The 15,128-nt window shown below is 38.0% G+C and overlaps 2 protein-coding genes across 2 annotated transcripts; one reads left to right on the top strand and one right to left on the bottom strand.

Moving 5' to 3' along the window:
• Positions 1-718: 718 nt before the first annotated feature.
• Positions 719-1,916, bottom strand: LOC149007170 (MATH domain and coiled-coil domain-containing protein At1g31390-like). Its single transcript, XM_089167025.1, has 5 exons — positions 1,883-1,916; positions 1,669-1,798; positions 1,375-1,544; positions 959-1,253; positions 719-860 (listed from the first exon to the last, which is right to left on the bottom strand). The coding sequence occupies exons 1-5, from the start codon at positions 1,914-1,916 to the stop codon at positions 719-721; spliced, it is 771 nt and encodes a 256-aa protein (XP_089023151.1).
• A 3,656-nt stretch (positions 1,917-5,572) lies between these two features.
• On the top strand, positions 5,573-14,739 carry LOC149007169 (putative serine/threonine-protein kinase WNK3). Its single transcript, XM_089165275.1, is given in 9 exon segments — positions 5,573-6,547; positions 6,803-6,840; positions 6,979-7,206; positions 7,289-7,512; positions 7,596-7,753; positions 12,747-12,930; positions 13,042-13,146; positions 13,241-14,141; positions 14,143-14,739. Coding segments are annotated over 9 exon segments (2,058 nt in total). The 5' UTR covers positions 5,573-6,457; the 3' UTR covers positions 14,273-14,739.
• Positions 14,740-15,128: the final 389 nt, after the last annotated feature.

The raw sequence follows: 15,128 nt of genomic DNA, 5'->3' as shown, positions 1-15,128 counted from the left end.
GGAGGACTCAGACGCTTCATGTGACCTGCGAGTTTTGATTCTTCATTTACATCAGCATTTTTCTATAGAATTTCAAAGAATTTCGAACTGCACTGTTCCTTGCATGATTTAAAATATTTTCTTCATAATTCTTGAACAAATAGCAACAACTAGATAATGGATTGTGAGTTAAATAATTTGAGGGGCACTTTGATCTCTCCACATTTTAAATCTAAATATCCGTAGCAGCAACTAACGGTGTTAGTCTGGTTAAGATCCACACTTAATATATTGCGCTACGGACTCAACATTAGTTTATGGTACCCTAAGAAGACCCAGAAGTAAAAAACCCAACATTAGTTTGAAATTTGAATATACTTAATGGCGATTAATGGTGTTAGTCTACTTGGAACCCACACATAATATATGTTCCTTTTAATATTCCATCACCAAATCACTACCATAAACTAAATACCCTAACTACAACACACAACTATCATGCTGATTTCTCAATTACTCCAACAAGTAGAATGTATGCTTCAACTATCATCTCACATGTTGAGTGCTTATGGAATCAAGCACGAATAGAGAAGGAAGGCAAATCTATACTTTAATAAAAACAAGTCTCAAAGAATTCTAACCAGACAACTGTAATTTTCAAAATGAGATTGCATGTTGTGCACTGCAATGGAGGAAATTGGATAAAATGGCTCACCTTTATGTTCCATGTCTTTACTGTTCACCGGTCCATTATTCGCAATTTATACTCAACATATACTCCTCGCGAAGGAAGAAGCATAGTTGAATTTTTCAACTCCAGAAACAACGAAAGCGATTTTTCTTTCCATAAACCATTACCTTTAGGATAAATCTTGATTTTCCTGTAACCACCAAATTTAGAAAAGCTCATATTTTAGATGCAGGAAATAGGGTTTATGGGTGATACGTAAAATTAAGAAAAACATAGCTTTCAAGGTACCACTTATGATCAGCAGCAATAAAACTATCAGAGCAGTGGAATTCATTAACCAATTCAGAGAATTTCTTTATCCTCCAAGTATGTTTGCAGCTGACAGGTACTGATTTCATCGACAAACATTCCCTTCTGCTTGGAAAAGTCTCGTTATGGATAAATACTTCAGCACCAAACACACAATTGTCGTTCACCAAGAATCCCTTGTTAGGGTCTTTGAATTCTTTCAGGGTAATCAATCTAGTAAATCCAACAGATTGTGTTCTAGTTGCACGGAATCGTCTTGCTTGTCCATCAGCAGCTAGAGTACTCATACATGCAACAATGGTAGTTATGTTACTTCATTAAAGTAATAGTGGTTAACAAGCTTTTGATTGAAAAATGAATTTTAATAACAAGAATAAGTAGTTGAAGAGAGGAACCTTGGAATGTCAAGTACTTGTCTCTGAGTTGGTCAAGCACAAAAAGCCTGAAAAAGACATGGACTTCCCAACCTGGAGAGAGTGTATTTGTCTCTGACATTACCAAGTAAATAGAGAGGTGCCCTTCACCTTTTCTACTCTTGTTTCCATTTGGGTACAAACGGAGTTTCCTGCAACATGCACCGATTTACAGTTAATTAATTTAGACCACACGCTCCCAAATGAAAATAATGTAAAAACATAAACAAATATAGTGATGAAGATATAGTAAATTGATAAGCTGAGTAGAGCAACCATTTATAGACACCAGCTTCGAAATCGCCTGAGTCGTAACTTTCAAGGGAGGAATTAGAGAGCAAAGAAAATGAGTTGATCTCAAGTGTGAAGTGAGTTGGGTGTTGATCTCTCATCACTCTTAAGACTTCTGCAGAACATGAAAGAGAAGTAATCAAATTCAAGTAAAACGAGATAAAATCATATTTTTCAAGGGAGGGTGTCAGATGCTAACTTTCTGCTTCACCATCGCCAGTGTAAATGGCCATCTGGATCTAATTTTCTTACTTGATTCAAACCTTAAACTCTGCAAGAACGAAGATATTGTTGTGGAAGTGGAAAGGTTAATTGTGATTCTCTGATTATATATAGGGTGAATGTGAATCGAAGGGAGAAACTAAAAACCCATAGTGGCCTGGCAGTTTTAATGCACAGTTACAGCCTCAAAGCCTAATAGATGATTTTCGAGGACAGTTAATGAAGTCTTCACCTGCTTCAACATTTTGGAAATCGTTTATTAATCCTCAGCTGGTAGTGGATATTGGAAATCGTTAAAAGTTTAAAATCTATCCATCGAATGGATATATATTGGTTGGCGTTCCACAATCCCAAGCTCAATTCTATATATTCTAATCTAAGCCTATTTCTGCCATAACCCTAAATCAGGGTCCAGGATTATTGTCCCTAACTAAGCCCTACTGAGCCAAGCCAAGCCCATTTCCACTCTGATTGGCCCTGTCTCTGGTATTGGCCTTGGCCCTGATTGGCTCTATCCTTGACCCTAGCCTTGATTGGCTCTATCCCTGACCCTAGCCCTGATTGGCCTTGTCCCTAACACTATCCCTAACCCTAGCCCTGATTGACCTTATACTTGGCCCTATACTTGTCTTTGTTCCTAATTCATTGAGATCAAGCATCAGGACAAAATTAAGGCTAAGATTAAGGCCACAGTCAGGGCAAAAATCCGGGACCGGGCCTAGCGGGCCAAAGAGTAATTTCAGGCCCTTCCTTAGCTCTAATTAGGGCTATACTATTTTGGTCCTAACCCGCTCTCAGGGCCAAAATCTTGAGCCCAAGCCCGGACTTAGGGCAGGTCAAGGCCATCAGGGCCAAACTTGCACCCCTAAATTATCCATTTCAATGTTTGTTTGCTCATATTCTTCCAATTTCTCCATGCAATGCCAAATTCCACATCATTTAGCTAGGCACCGTTTGTTAGCTGGAATAAAAGAGGGGTAAGAAAAGTTTGATAAAACAAATTTTCTATGAAATTTCAAAAATGTTGTTTGTTTGGTTCATGGATTGGGAAAGCTGACAGACAAGCTATGTTTTAGAACATAAACGTTATCAAACAACCCTTTGGTGTTTTAAAAACTTTGTTTCTAGCACAAAAAATAGGTCCGTATGTTTTATTAACCCAAAAAGACATACCAATATATGCACAAATAAACATTTTAGACAAAAAGAAAAACAAATATAAGTGATAGAAGGGCTACGATGATTGGATTCTCCCTAGCTGGACTACCATATGCATATTTGTTGTGAGATGTTAAAGTTTGAAAAAAAAAAAAAAAATTTGATCAATAATTAGAAATTAAGTATGACATACTTGAGGTTGAATTAAAAAAGTTTTGGTTTAGAATTGGCATTGTCAAACCTCACTACCTCAGTATGAAGTTCATGCTTCAATTATTGGTATATGTAGTATTTAATTTAAAAAGAATGAGTTAAAATCGATGCATTGACTAAGCAAAATAGAAAAATGAAAACTATTCAAGAACAAGTCAAAGGTTGGATTTTTATTTTATTTTTCCCCTCTTTTGGCAAACGATTAGAGGGGATAATGAGGTGGCAACATTGTTGTGACCATTCAAGTGTTGAATTTCCACCTAACCTTGAAATGGTTAACTAGCCTATTTGCATTTGGTGGGGCCCAAAGAATGTCACTTGCTCGAGGAACAAAATAGAAATAAAATAAAATAAAATAAAGGATTTTGAACTATAAAAATATGAAGCCATATGCGGAGTGTTCTGTGACATCATAATGTCTTGACTCTTCGCTGGGGGCTGGTTTTTTCGTTGGTGGGGATAATATTGATCTTGCTAAACTTTGTACACGAGGATAAGTAATGAATTTATTTTTATATTAAAAGAAATTCCCCCAAAAACAATTTTGATATATAAAATATCTATATTTTTTATATAGATTTCTCAACAAAACTTAGACCATTCCATATGAGCTTTGGATGTTTTTTTAAGGTTATTATCAAGTCATAGTGACTGAGATTCATGGGCCGAGGATAAGAGAATTGAATCCCATGACCTCCTTAGACTTTATGCTTCTACAAGATAACTGTCACGAGTTGTGCTTTAGATTGAATTAGAGAAAATAGTTTTGAGCATATGAAAGAGTATTATTGAAATCTCTAATTATTTAACATTTGATGCGCAAAGGTATTCTTTTGAGGATTAAAATGTGTTTTAATTCAAATATGTCTAGTAACGATTTGAAACTCGTTTTTGCTCGAAATTTATATTGAAACTTGTTTTTGAAGTGTACTAGTAAATATGCACATGCAAATGCATGTGTGATTTTTCTTATATTTGGATTAGATTGTAAATTAAAGAGTATAGATTTTTAATGGTAATGTATGTTTTGTCTTACCATCATATCCATCCTCGTAATCTTAGCATTTTCCAATATAGTATTTATAGCTGCAAGCAAATATTTCGAAATTTCCTTTTTTTTCTTGGTTAAAGGGTTGTTTCTTTTCTCTTTTCTTTGCCAATAGTTGAAGGGTGATGTAATACATATTGGGGATGGGGAATCGGGAAGATTATAACATATATTAACACAGAGAGTCCAACCGATGATCTATTCACTAAGATGTATTGGTTATTACCAACTGAGCCAACTTTTTGGTGATGCCTATTTGAATTTTTATATGCTATCTAACAAGTAAAAATGATAATAACAAGCCGACTGGGTCGAACTAGAATCAGCAAGCCAGTCGAGTTGGACCATGGACAATCGGTTCGTAGATTTTTTGAGCACAAAGGAACCTAACCAATATGGGAAGAACCTGCAACAATTATACTAGTTGAGAGAGAGAGAGAGAGAGAGAGAGAGAGAGAGGTTCCAAGTTCAGAGTTATTTATTTCATAAAAAGAAGCAAGAAACCTCAAACTGAATCACACAAGCTGAACACTCGTTAGAGACAGTTAGAGAAAGCTTCCATGTGAAAGTTTTAGCGATGCATTTTGAAATCAAGAACATTAAAAACATTAAGAGGAAGAGTTTACTTCGGGACTAATTTTTCTGTGGAAATTAAGAACATGATCTATAGGTTGTTGGTGTCTGTTAGGTTACAAATGTAGGGGTTTCTTGCAGTTAAGGGTGGGTATTTTGGTCTAATAAAATATTTTTCTTTTATATAATAGTATGATTGACTTTAGGTGGCGTTACGTGGGGTTGGTAGCTCTTGGGTTTTGTGAATAGATACATGTTTATTTAGAGGTATTTTGGTCAACCAAAAAGCATACCACAACTGTTTCAAAATTTAATAATATAATATAATATATAATATAATGATATAATTAAGGTTTAAAGTATTGGTATTGAGTATCGAGTATCGTATCCATAAGGTGATTTTAAGGGACGTATCATCCTATATCAAGTATTGTATGTTTTGTAGTGTAATTCAATGGAGAGATGTATCAAAATGTATCGTGGGATAGTTTAAAGTTTGGATATGATATGATATGCTCCCATGTAAACCCAAAAACTTTTCATGCCTACAATGCAAACCTGATCTGCAATAAATTTTTGGATCTAAAATCTAGGGTTGACAGATAACTTCATTGACCTGCAAATCTTAACTTTTGACTTAAAATCCCAATATGATATCAAATAATGGAATAATAATCCATTTCTCAGGTGTCGTGTGAGTTTTTTCGTCATACCAGTTCCGTGTCAGACTGTCAGTGTAGGTGGAGCATCTACATGATCGAATCTCACACGTGACTTTGAATTCAGAGCGTTCATGTCTCTGTCCGCTCTCCAGAATATCCACCACAACGAGACTCTGGATTTTAAAAATCCATTCCAACAACGCGTCGAAACCTCGGAGGGAGGTAGATATGGGAGAAAAATGTTCAGAAAACTTTTCTGTGCGAAGCTGCTCTACGGTATTCCCCCAAGGCAGGGAGAGAGGAAAGAAGATACTCGGGTGCACGTTGAATCGAACAGTAAAGAATAAATCACCAACGAACAAGTGGTTCTCTTTTGGGTTTTTCTTGGTCAGAAGGTCTGAATTTTTTAGCTCCCGTTTTACGTTCGTCAGCCAACCAGAAACTCAAAAGAGGTAATTCTTCTTTTCTGGATCACTCAGGAGAGTTAACTTATTCTGGGTAGTGGCGGCAGCGACACTTTCGCATTTTTTTCAGTATAAGCTGCACGCTTCGCTTTCCTCAGACGCTTCTACTTGTGGATTTTGACTCTTCATCTACATCAGCAATTTTCTGTCTCTATCTTTTTTCTTCTCTATGGAATTTCAAAGTTTTCAAACCGCACTGTTCCTTGTTTGAAATTCTCGAGTTTTACATCCAAATCTCCAGTTCCTTCGGATTCTCAATTGGGTTCCCCTGCTAATTCCGTTCTTTCCTCTCCTAGGCCTTTGCAATTTGCATATTTTGGGTTGGATAAAATCTCGTTCTTTCTTCATTTGAACTTAGGGTAATTGTATTTGGGAATTCTTTAGTATAGATGTTTATTTGTTATTTCGCTTTATCATCTTGTTAACGTTTAAAGATGAGAATGCCGGGAGATTCCTCATCCGAACATGAAACTGACGACGATTCAGCTTTCATCGAGATCGACCCAAGCGGAAGATATGGTCGGGTTAGTAATTTCTTATGACCTCCCTAGCCTCTATTTATTATCTACTATAATTGTTGGTTAATTTCCCCTTAATTTCCTATGTTCGTAAAATTTATGTCTGGATTACTTCTGTGGTATTCCCTTATTTGCAGTCTGAATTGAGCTCAACAATTTGAGCATTTTGATTCTTTTGGACGCGCTTAAAATCTCTTAATTGTCAATGCTGTTGATATGGTTCTTAGATGGTGTTTTGACCTTTTCTGATGGTTTTTGCAGTATGATGAAGTATTGGGGAAGGGGGCATTCAAAACAGTGTACCTTTCTATTCTCTTCTTTTGGTCCTTATTTCATCCAGTACTGCTTGGCACTTGACAATATATTACTCCTTTGGCTCTGTTGTTGCTAATGTAGTACTATGCCGTGAGTCCTAAATAAATGTTTTTCTTTTTCAGCTATAAAGCTTTTGATGAATTGGAAGGGATCGAAGTAGCATGGAATCAAGTTAGGGTGGCTGACCTCTTGAAGAATTCAGAGGATTTGGAACGTCTCTGTGCCGAAGTGCATTTGCTCAAGACCTTGAAGCACAAAAGTATAATAAAGTTCTACAACTCATGGGTTGACACGAAACACAAGAATATCAACTTCATTACTGAGATTTTCACTTCCGGGACACTGCGCCAGTGGGTTTCCGCTTTCTATTCCTGCGTTTTCCAGATTCTCTTTGCTATCTATATTCTAATTTGGAGTTTCTTATTTTGGTAGGTACCGGAAGAAGCACAAGCATGTTGATTTGAGAGCATTGAAAAATTGGTCAAGGCAGATATTAGCGGGTCTTCTCTATCTCCACAGTCATGACCCGCCAATTATTCACCGAGACTTGAAGTGTGATAATATTTTTGTTAACGGAAACCAAGGCGAGGTGAAAATTGGTGACCTTGGACTGGCTGCCATTCTTCGCCAGGCTCGCTCAGCTCATAGTGTCATCGGTGAGGAATCGCCTATTTTTTGCGATTTAAGTATAATAGGAACCTTGTTCTTGGAAACTAGAGTTTTGTAGTTGTGATTGTAGGGACTCCGGAGTTCATGGCACCTGAGCTTTATGAGGAGGAATATAATGAGCTTGTGGATATCTATTCCTTTGGAATGTGTTTGCTGGAGTTGGTCACCTTTGAATATCCTTATGTTGAATGCACCAATGCAGCTCAAATATACAAGAAAGTGACAGCAGTAAGAAACCCCAATCTTTGACTGACATTTAGATTGAAGATAGTTTCTTGTTCTTTTATTTCCTTAAAAGCTGTCAATAGATAAATTGCAAACATTTGCATATTTAAATATATTCTTTTAAGTCTTGCAAGTTTGCTTCCAGAGATGATGAGTACACCATTAAGCAGCTTTGGCTTTCTCCACCTGTACCAGTTCATGGGCTATATTATTGGAGTTGGGTTGGTCCTTCTGTTTGGCTGTCTGTTGGGCTTTTAGGGTTCTAGTTCTGAGGGCTGATGGCTCTTTTTAGGTGGCAGGATATGCAGTCATCAATATTTTCATTTTGGAAAGTGATGGTAGGCATTCCGTATCTGTGATTGCTTTTGGGGTCCGCATGGTCTAGAGAATTGTCTGATGTCAGACTTCATTACCTATTTTTGAGAATGGTTGTTTGGTGTGCTTAGTTGGTGTTTGGTCTTGTTTGATATTAAACTTTTGAACATGTTGATAGAGTAGTTCGATGACTCATTTATATTGTTAGAGGGCAGGCGTTGGTGCAAGGGTGGTGTTTGCTACATCGTGATCAAGTGGTTGTGGGTTCAAGTCTAGAGAGAATCTCTCCACGAAAGTAGGTATAAGGCTGCATAAATTATGACCTCCCCAGACCCCATGCTAGTGGAAGCCACGTATACAGGGACTTCTTTTTTTTAGTAATTTAAGGACTTGTGTCTGTTGAATTGTGATTGAGATCTTCCCTGACATGCCTCATAGACTTTCTAGATTTTATTTCAGCCTTCTCTTTTTGTAAATCTTTAATTGACCAAATCTTAAATTTCATATCCGGCCTCCTCTAACAGTTGTTAGACCATTATTTAGTATGGTGAATTGATGTCATTTGCATTCAAGAAGTATTTGGGTAGTATCAATCTGGAGGCTAAGTGTCTAAGTTCTATGCCTAATTAACGTATCTTCCCAAAATAGGAAAAAAGATTCATATTTAGATGGTGAAATGGAAGTCCTACATCCACATCTGCTCTTAACCTTTAGCTGTGGAAGGAACCAAAATCACTGTTACCCTCTTCCCCGATTAAAATTGGTAGGTTTACGAGTACCTTCACCGATGTGTTACATATCTACAAAAACCCAATCAGGTATAGATAACCCAATCAGGTATAGATATTTATGCATGCCCCCAGCTTTCCAAAACAACTGACAATACACGCATTTAGGCGTTGGTTGTTCCCATTAGTTGCAAATGGTAAGGCTTTGAGTCATTTTATGACCAATATACCCTTTATAGGGTAGATTGAAATTTTGGGTAGCATCAATCTGGAGGGAAGTGTCCAAGTTCTATGCCTAATTAAAGTGTCTTCCCAAAAAGGGGAAAAATTTCATATTTACCTGGTGAAATGGAATTCCTACTTCCACATCTGCTTTTTATCCTTTAGCTGTGGAAGGAAACCAATCACTGTTAACTTCCCCCTTCCCCCATTAAAATTGGTAGGATTACGAGTACCTCCACTGACGTGTTAAATATCTACAAAAACCCAATCAGGTATTGATATTTATGCATGCCCCCAGCTTTCAAACAATTGACAAATACACGCATTTAGGCATTGGTTGTTCCCATTAGTTGCAAATGGTAAAGCTTTGAGCTTTGAGTCATTTTATGACCAATATACCCTTTATAGGGTAGATTGAAATTATCATCCCAATCCTTCTCCTCCTTGTTCTCAACCTCCCTCTGCCACCACCACCTCTCCCTGTGCCTACTGATGCCCACCTCACCAAACCACCAGATTTTGCCTGAAAATATTCATTCCATGCTAGAGAGAGCAAAATATCCACCTGAAAATGCTGAAAATGGTAGTGATGGAACAATCATGTCTCGATCTGCCTCTTCTGTTCTCTCCTCCCCGGCAGTAATGCCACTAGGAACCTTAAGCCATTCACATGCTTTTCTGATGTTCTCATGTTTTCTCTCACTCACAAGCTTTCATTTCTCCTTATGCACAGCAGGTTCTTCCCTCTGGTTGAATTATAAAGAAGAACAGCTAAAATGTCTTCATGTGTTCTTAGTAGAGAGAATGCTGGTACTCTTCCGATGTCCCCACCCCTGAATTCTTGTGAGTCAACAATAACTTCAACACCATTTTTGTTTCTTCTTAATCGAAAAGGAAAATTTTTTATTTGAGTTTTCTTCATTGTCAAGTTTAACTATAAAAGCAGAAAATGATGATGATGTTGTCACTCCTTCCATTACTATGTGCTTTGCCAAAAAGACCCAGTTAATGAACCTTGATTTCTCTTGCAAGGAAAGAAATTAGGGTTCTCTCCTTCACAGCTCCCCCCGGCCACACGAGAAAAAAGAAAAGAAATAAATAGAAATCCCCATCCCTTTTATTACCAAGACCTCACCTCCATCTCCTATTATCCCTGCCCCTCCTTCAATGGCTGCATCTTGCTGATGATCGGATGCTACTGATCCAACATTTTGGTCAGCAGACACCCCAGAACACCAGTGTCATCAGAATTTGATTCTCTGCCAGGGGAACTCGTGTCAGTGGGCATGATTATCACAAGTAGTAGTTCCCAACTATCCAGGAGTCCGTTGCAAAGCTTTAGGTCATTATCCATCCCCCAACACCAACCACTCTGTCCAACTTCGAAGCCAACCAAAGACTTTGGGAACCACTCACCACAATTTGTAGAACTTGTGCATAGAAGAAGAGAAGAGAGAATCAGTCTGAGCTGCAACTTTTCCAACTCATCCGGTGCTTCCAGATTGGCTGTTCCGAAGACCTATCCGTTCTGCCAGCGGTTTTACCTCCATAAATGTCAACAGCAACAAATTTGATTCCCAACTACCAACCACCACAAGCAACGCCAAAAGCCTTACCCATTATCTCTAAAACACCATGTTTCTTCTGTTATCCGTGTCCTGTGGCTTCCAATCGAGGTCCGTCAAGCAGCACACATCTTCTGAGAACAAATCCATGTATGGGGGCTTACCAAAGATGGTAGGGATGGTGTGGCCATGGATGGTTCTCTATCGATAATGTTACAGAAGAATTAAAGGGCAATAATGGAAGAAGGATGTTTATTTTATCAGGAAGGGCTATTTGGTCAACATTTACTTTATTCTAACATTTTTAGTCTCAGATTAACAGCTTGGGTGTATTTGTCAATTATATTGCAAAAGTAAGTGTGGCATGTGTAAATATGTAAACTTCACAACTGGTTTTGTAGGTGTTGTATACCTCAGGAGAGGTACATGTAAATTTGCCTTCAAATCTATAGCTCACTTAAAAAGTTGGTTCCTTGTCTAGCCAACAAGAAGAATGACATCTTACTATTCTGATAATGAATTGGAAGTTAGTTATGGCAAAATAATGGAAAGGTTGCAAATTAGTGACAACAGTGATGAAGTCTTTATAACTTCAAATTTACACGTATGTTATTGCGGGGAAGTCTCATATATCTTGTGGAGAAGCTTGGTGGGAAAATTGATTTATCAGAGCTTTAACTAGCACTTTTATTTCCACCCCCTTTTTGCCTGAGGGGCTGTTTGTTTGCAAGAGAAAAAGGGGTGGGAAAGATTGAAAGGTGGGACCACCAGTAGGGGGGGGGGACAAGAAAAGAAAGTAAGGAGAAGTGATGGAAAACACGGAAATGTGGGTGGGCAAGCCTATTTAAGTTTTCCACAAAGTCCCATCCAGAATAGGGTGGTAAAAGTTAGGTGACACATCAGCAGACAGGTTTCTTAATTTAAGGAAGCTTGTCTACTCATTTTCCCACCCTAATGAACCAAACAAAGTGAGCTTTTGAAATTTCATTGGAAACAATACACGTTTCCCACCCCTTTTCGCCCACCCAATTTTATTCCAGCAAACAAACTGTTTATAATAGTCCATGGGAATAGTTCATGAATACCAATCATCAATCATTAGTGAGAGCTGCATTTAGTTTTCTAATTTATTTCCCCCTTTGTCTATCATCCAGGGTCAGCTTTTGCTTCTTCTCTTGTTTTTAGAAGCTCCTCTCTGGAAACTAAACCTCTTTTATCAACATTACTTGATTTTTTCCCCTACTTATCCTCAGTTAACATTCCCTTCTCTTGCCTTGTCCTACTTCCTGATTGTAGACCACCCTTTTTTGTTGCTCTTTCCACTGCAAGGTGTAAAGACGCCATTCTATGAAGACTTTTGGTATAGGTTTATGATAAGACTCTAATAACCCGGGTGTACAAGCATAGGAATAGGAGGAGAGACTTGGAATGAGTTTCAGCTGCTACAGAGAATCAATCCCAGCTAGACACATGGGACAGGATCAGCAGAAGGGACAGGTGGCCAAGTTGGATTAGACAGCAGCCACTACCTTGTCTAACAGCACAAAGGCAGAGAAGATGATCCACTTGGCAAAAGGGGATTGGAGAGAAGTGCAGTAGACAATTAGGAATGTTTTGTTATGTGGCGGATGATGGGGAGAAGAGGGGTTGCACATGAAATGACTAAGTTTTGGGTAAACTAAGCTTGTGGTGGAGATAAGTGCTCTCGGGTAAGGTCTGGTGTGAGTGTTTTGTTGCTGTTTTCTGTAGAAGTTTTGGATGTTAATATGAAAGGTTGAATGTGTTTGGTGTTTTATTTGTATTAGTGTTTTGAGATTGAATGAAGTGCGACTGTATTATACATATGTGCTTGTTATTCCTTGACGTGTTTGTTATTCTTGCTGTGATTGTGGTGGTGGTGTGAGTGTGGATTGGGATTTGGGGTGAGACAAGCAGGGGTCTTATCAGTCTAGCTCAGCGCTAAACTACATCTAGTTTTAGAAAGCATTCAATTTTGATTCTACTTAGACTTGTACAGTTTCTTATTGGTTCTACTAACAAAAGTCTGGCTTCTGGGCCGATAACTTACGTATATAGAGTCTTGCAGAATTTTAATTTATGTGATGGTGTAAATGTACCATTGGTGAGCCTTTTTGAAATAAACTTACACACTTTTTTCCTGTATAGGGAATCAAGCCCGCATCATTGGCGAAGGTAAAGGACTTTGAAATAAAACAATTTATAGAAAAATGTATTGCAAAAGTTTCTGAGAGGCTGTCTGCAAGAGAGCTTTTGATGGATCCTTTTCTTCTATCAGATGTGGAGAGTGGAAGTGGTCTTCAATCTTTACTATCATCTCCCTCTCAGTCAGGTAGATATTCAAAGAAAACCATTATATAGAGAATCTTTGCCTTTTAACTTATTCGTTATGCCAGGAGACTCAAATTGTTTTCCACCCCCATCCCCTGAAACATTTCCATAGTTGTGAAAGATGAAGCTCCTGAAGAAAGCTGGGACTTTGTGGTGAAAAGTCAAAGAAAAGATGTCAACAAAATATTCCTAAAACTAGGAATTGCAGATTCTACAGGTATGTAGTTTTATCTTCAATTTGATCTTGTTCCCAAGGTAATGCTGTTCTTATTGGCATCTTAATTAGTAATGTGTGTGTTTGGGACGCACAGGTCATGTTCGAACAATCCACTTTCCATTTGATATTGAGGTGGATACTGCAATTAGTGTTGCTGCTGAAATGGTTCAGGAGTTGGACTTGACAGACCAAGATGTTACAACAATTGCGGAGTTGATTGATGCTGAAATCCGTGCCCATATCCCCGAGTGGACACCTAGCAAAATTTCAAGAGATAATATGGATGACATTGCAAGTCCTGATGAGTCGGATGGTAAAGATGCGGTATCCCCATTGAAAAGTGAGACTAGTCTTTCTTCAGGTCGTCGGGTTCTGGATCGACTTCCTTCAGGACGCAAGTACTGGTCAGATTCTTCTCCCCAGGGACGTAGTGGAAGTCCTCAAGTTCAGCCTTCATTTTCTAACTTGTCTTCTCAGATAAATTTCAAGACAACTGATGATATGGGCGAAGATACAGAGGTTTCATTGTGCGAAGACAAAAACAAAGGAGATTCTCCGAATTACATTGCTTCACCCATTCAGCAAGAAGAAACATCATTTCTGGTTCCTGAAACTGAATTCAACGTGAAAACACCACATAATCAACCTTCTTCTGATGCGATTAATAGAGATAACATGGAGTTTGGTGCTGCTCATATTGATTCAATGTTGTCTGATAATCAAAACGGTGGAAGTGCTACTGCGCATCTGCCAGTGGGGAGTTGTGAAGTACCTAAAGAAGTGGAGTCAGAAGTTTTCAGAGTCACTGTGGAGAAAATAGAGCAACTATTGGTTATGCATCAAAAGGAGTTAGATGAACTAAGGATAAAGCATGAGTTAGCAATATTGAATCTCGTGAAGGAACTGCCTCGAGAAACTCGTGAAAAAGTTCTATCAATTTATCATGCAAAAGTTTCTAACATCAGGGAGTACAGTGTGTCTTATGAGTTGGACAGCCCTCTTGAGCAATCTTATTGAGCAGTGCAAGACTACTGGTATTCCAGAAAGCTTGGAAGCGTTAGTAGTCAGGAGTCCCTGTCAAAGAAACCAAGCTGTCAAGTATGTCAGAGGGACCTTCATCTTTTGATACAATTATTCCTGTCATGCTGAGTGATGCTTGCTTATATTTCAGGAGATACATCTGTCAACAACAAATTAAAAAGAGCTTGAGGATGACAGGAGTTGCTTCTTGACTGTGCCATAGAAGGCAGATTTGTGTTTGATGTAAGCTACAAACATTGTAAATGTGTCCATTAGTTTAAAGATCAGCTGACATATGATCCTGAGCTTTTCCTGAATTGCAAGAGACTGGTTTCTTTTCGTACTTTGGGTGGTTTTGTAATCTGTATATCCAGTGATCACCTTGCCCCATAAATGAGTAGAACATGACCTGTACAGAAGGTTGTTTTGTGCAATTTGACTGCATTTTGGTTTCCCATCTTCAATGTGGTGAATGTGGTGAATGTACAGGAAACTATCATTGTTGTTATTTTCCCTAGATATAATATGGAAGGTTCACCATTGTCTGGGTTGATCGATTTTCCTTTCAGGTGTTTTAAAATTGTATTTGATTCTATCCAATATCAGGAACGGGTATTGGGTGGTTTTCCCCAGTAAAACTGTGATGTGATTCTAGAGAGGGAGTAGGCTACTTAGAGAATACAATCCAAAATAGTGCATGTCTTATACAAATATATAGCTGCAACGGTAATAAAGACTCACAAATATATAGCTTCTTAAATGTTTGTTTATGAAAATTGTCTATTCTTAAATTTTGTGACAACTGTGTACAAAAATAATAATTATTAGTGATAATTTTGTACAAAAAGTCAATTTTATAAACATATTTTTCTCTTTTTCCTAAAGGCCTATTTGGTTACATGAATCCAGAGATTTCAAATCTCTGGATTCACAAATGGGAGATTTTTACTTGTTTGGTTGTG

The sequence above is a fragment of the Hakea prostrata genome, chromosome 8 (genome assembly GCF_041222555.1).
Source record: "Hakea prostrata isolate BN-2017 chromosome 8, UWA_Hpros_2, whole genome shotgun sequence".
Classification (NCBI taxonomy): Eukaryota; Viridiplantae; Streptophyta; class Magnoliopsida; order Proteales; family Proteaceae; genus Hakea; species Hakea prostrata.
Note: the sequence above shows the minus strand (reverse complement) of the source record. Positions and strands in the feature narration are given on the sequence as shown.

What these genes read in the sequence shown, in the direction of transcription:
- LOC149007170 (XM_089167025.1), bottom strand. Translation starts at nt 1,916, where the DNA reads ATGGCCATTTACACTGGCGATGGTGAAGCAGAAA. An exon ending in CAAGTACTTGACATTCCAAG is followed by an intron (nt 1,254 to 1,374) that starts GTTCCTCTCTTC and finishes TGAGTACTCTAG; the next exon opens with CTGCTGATGGACAAGCAAGA. An exon ending in ATTGCTGCTGATCATAAGTG is followed by an intron (nt 861 to 958) that starts GTACCTTGAAAG and finishes TGGTGGTTACAG; the next exon opens with GAAAATCAAGATTTATCCTA.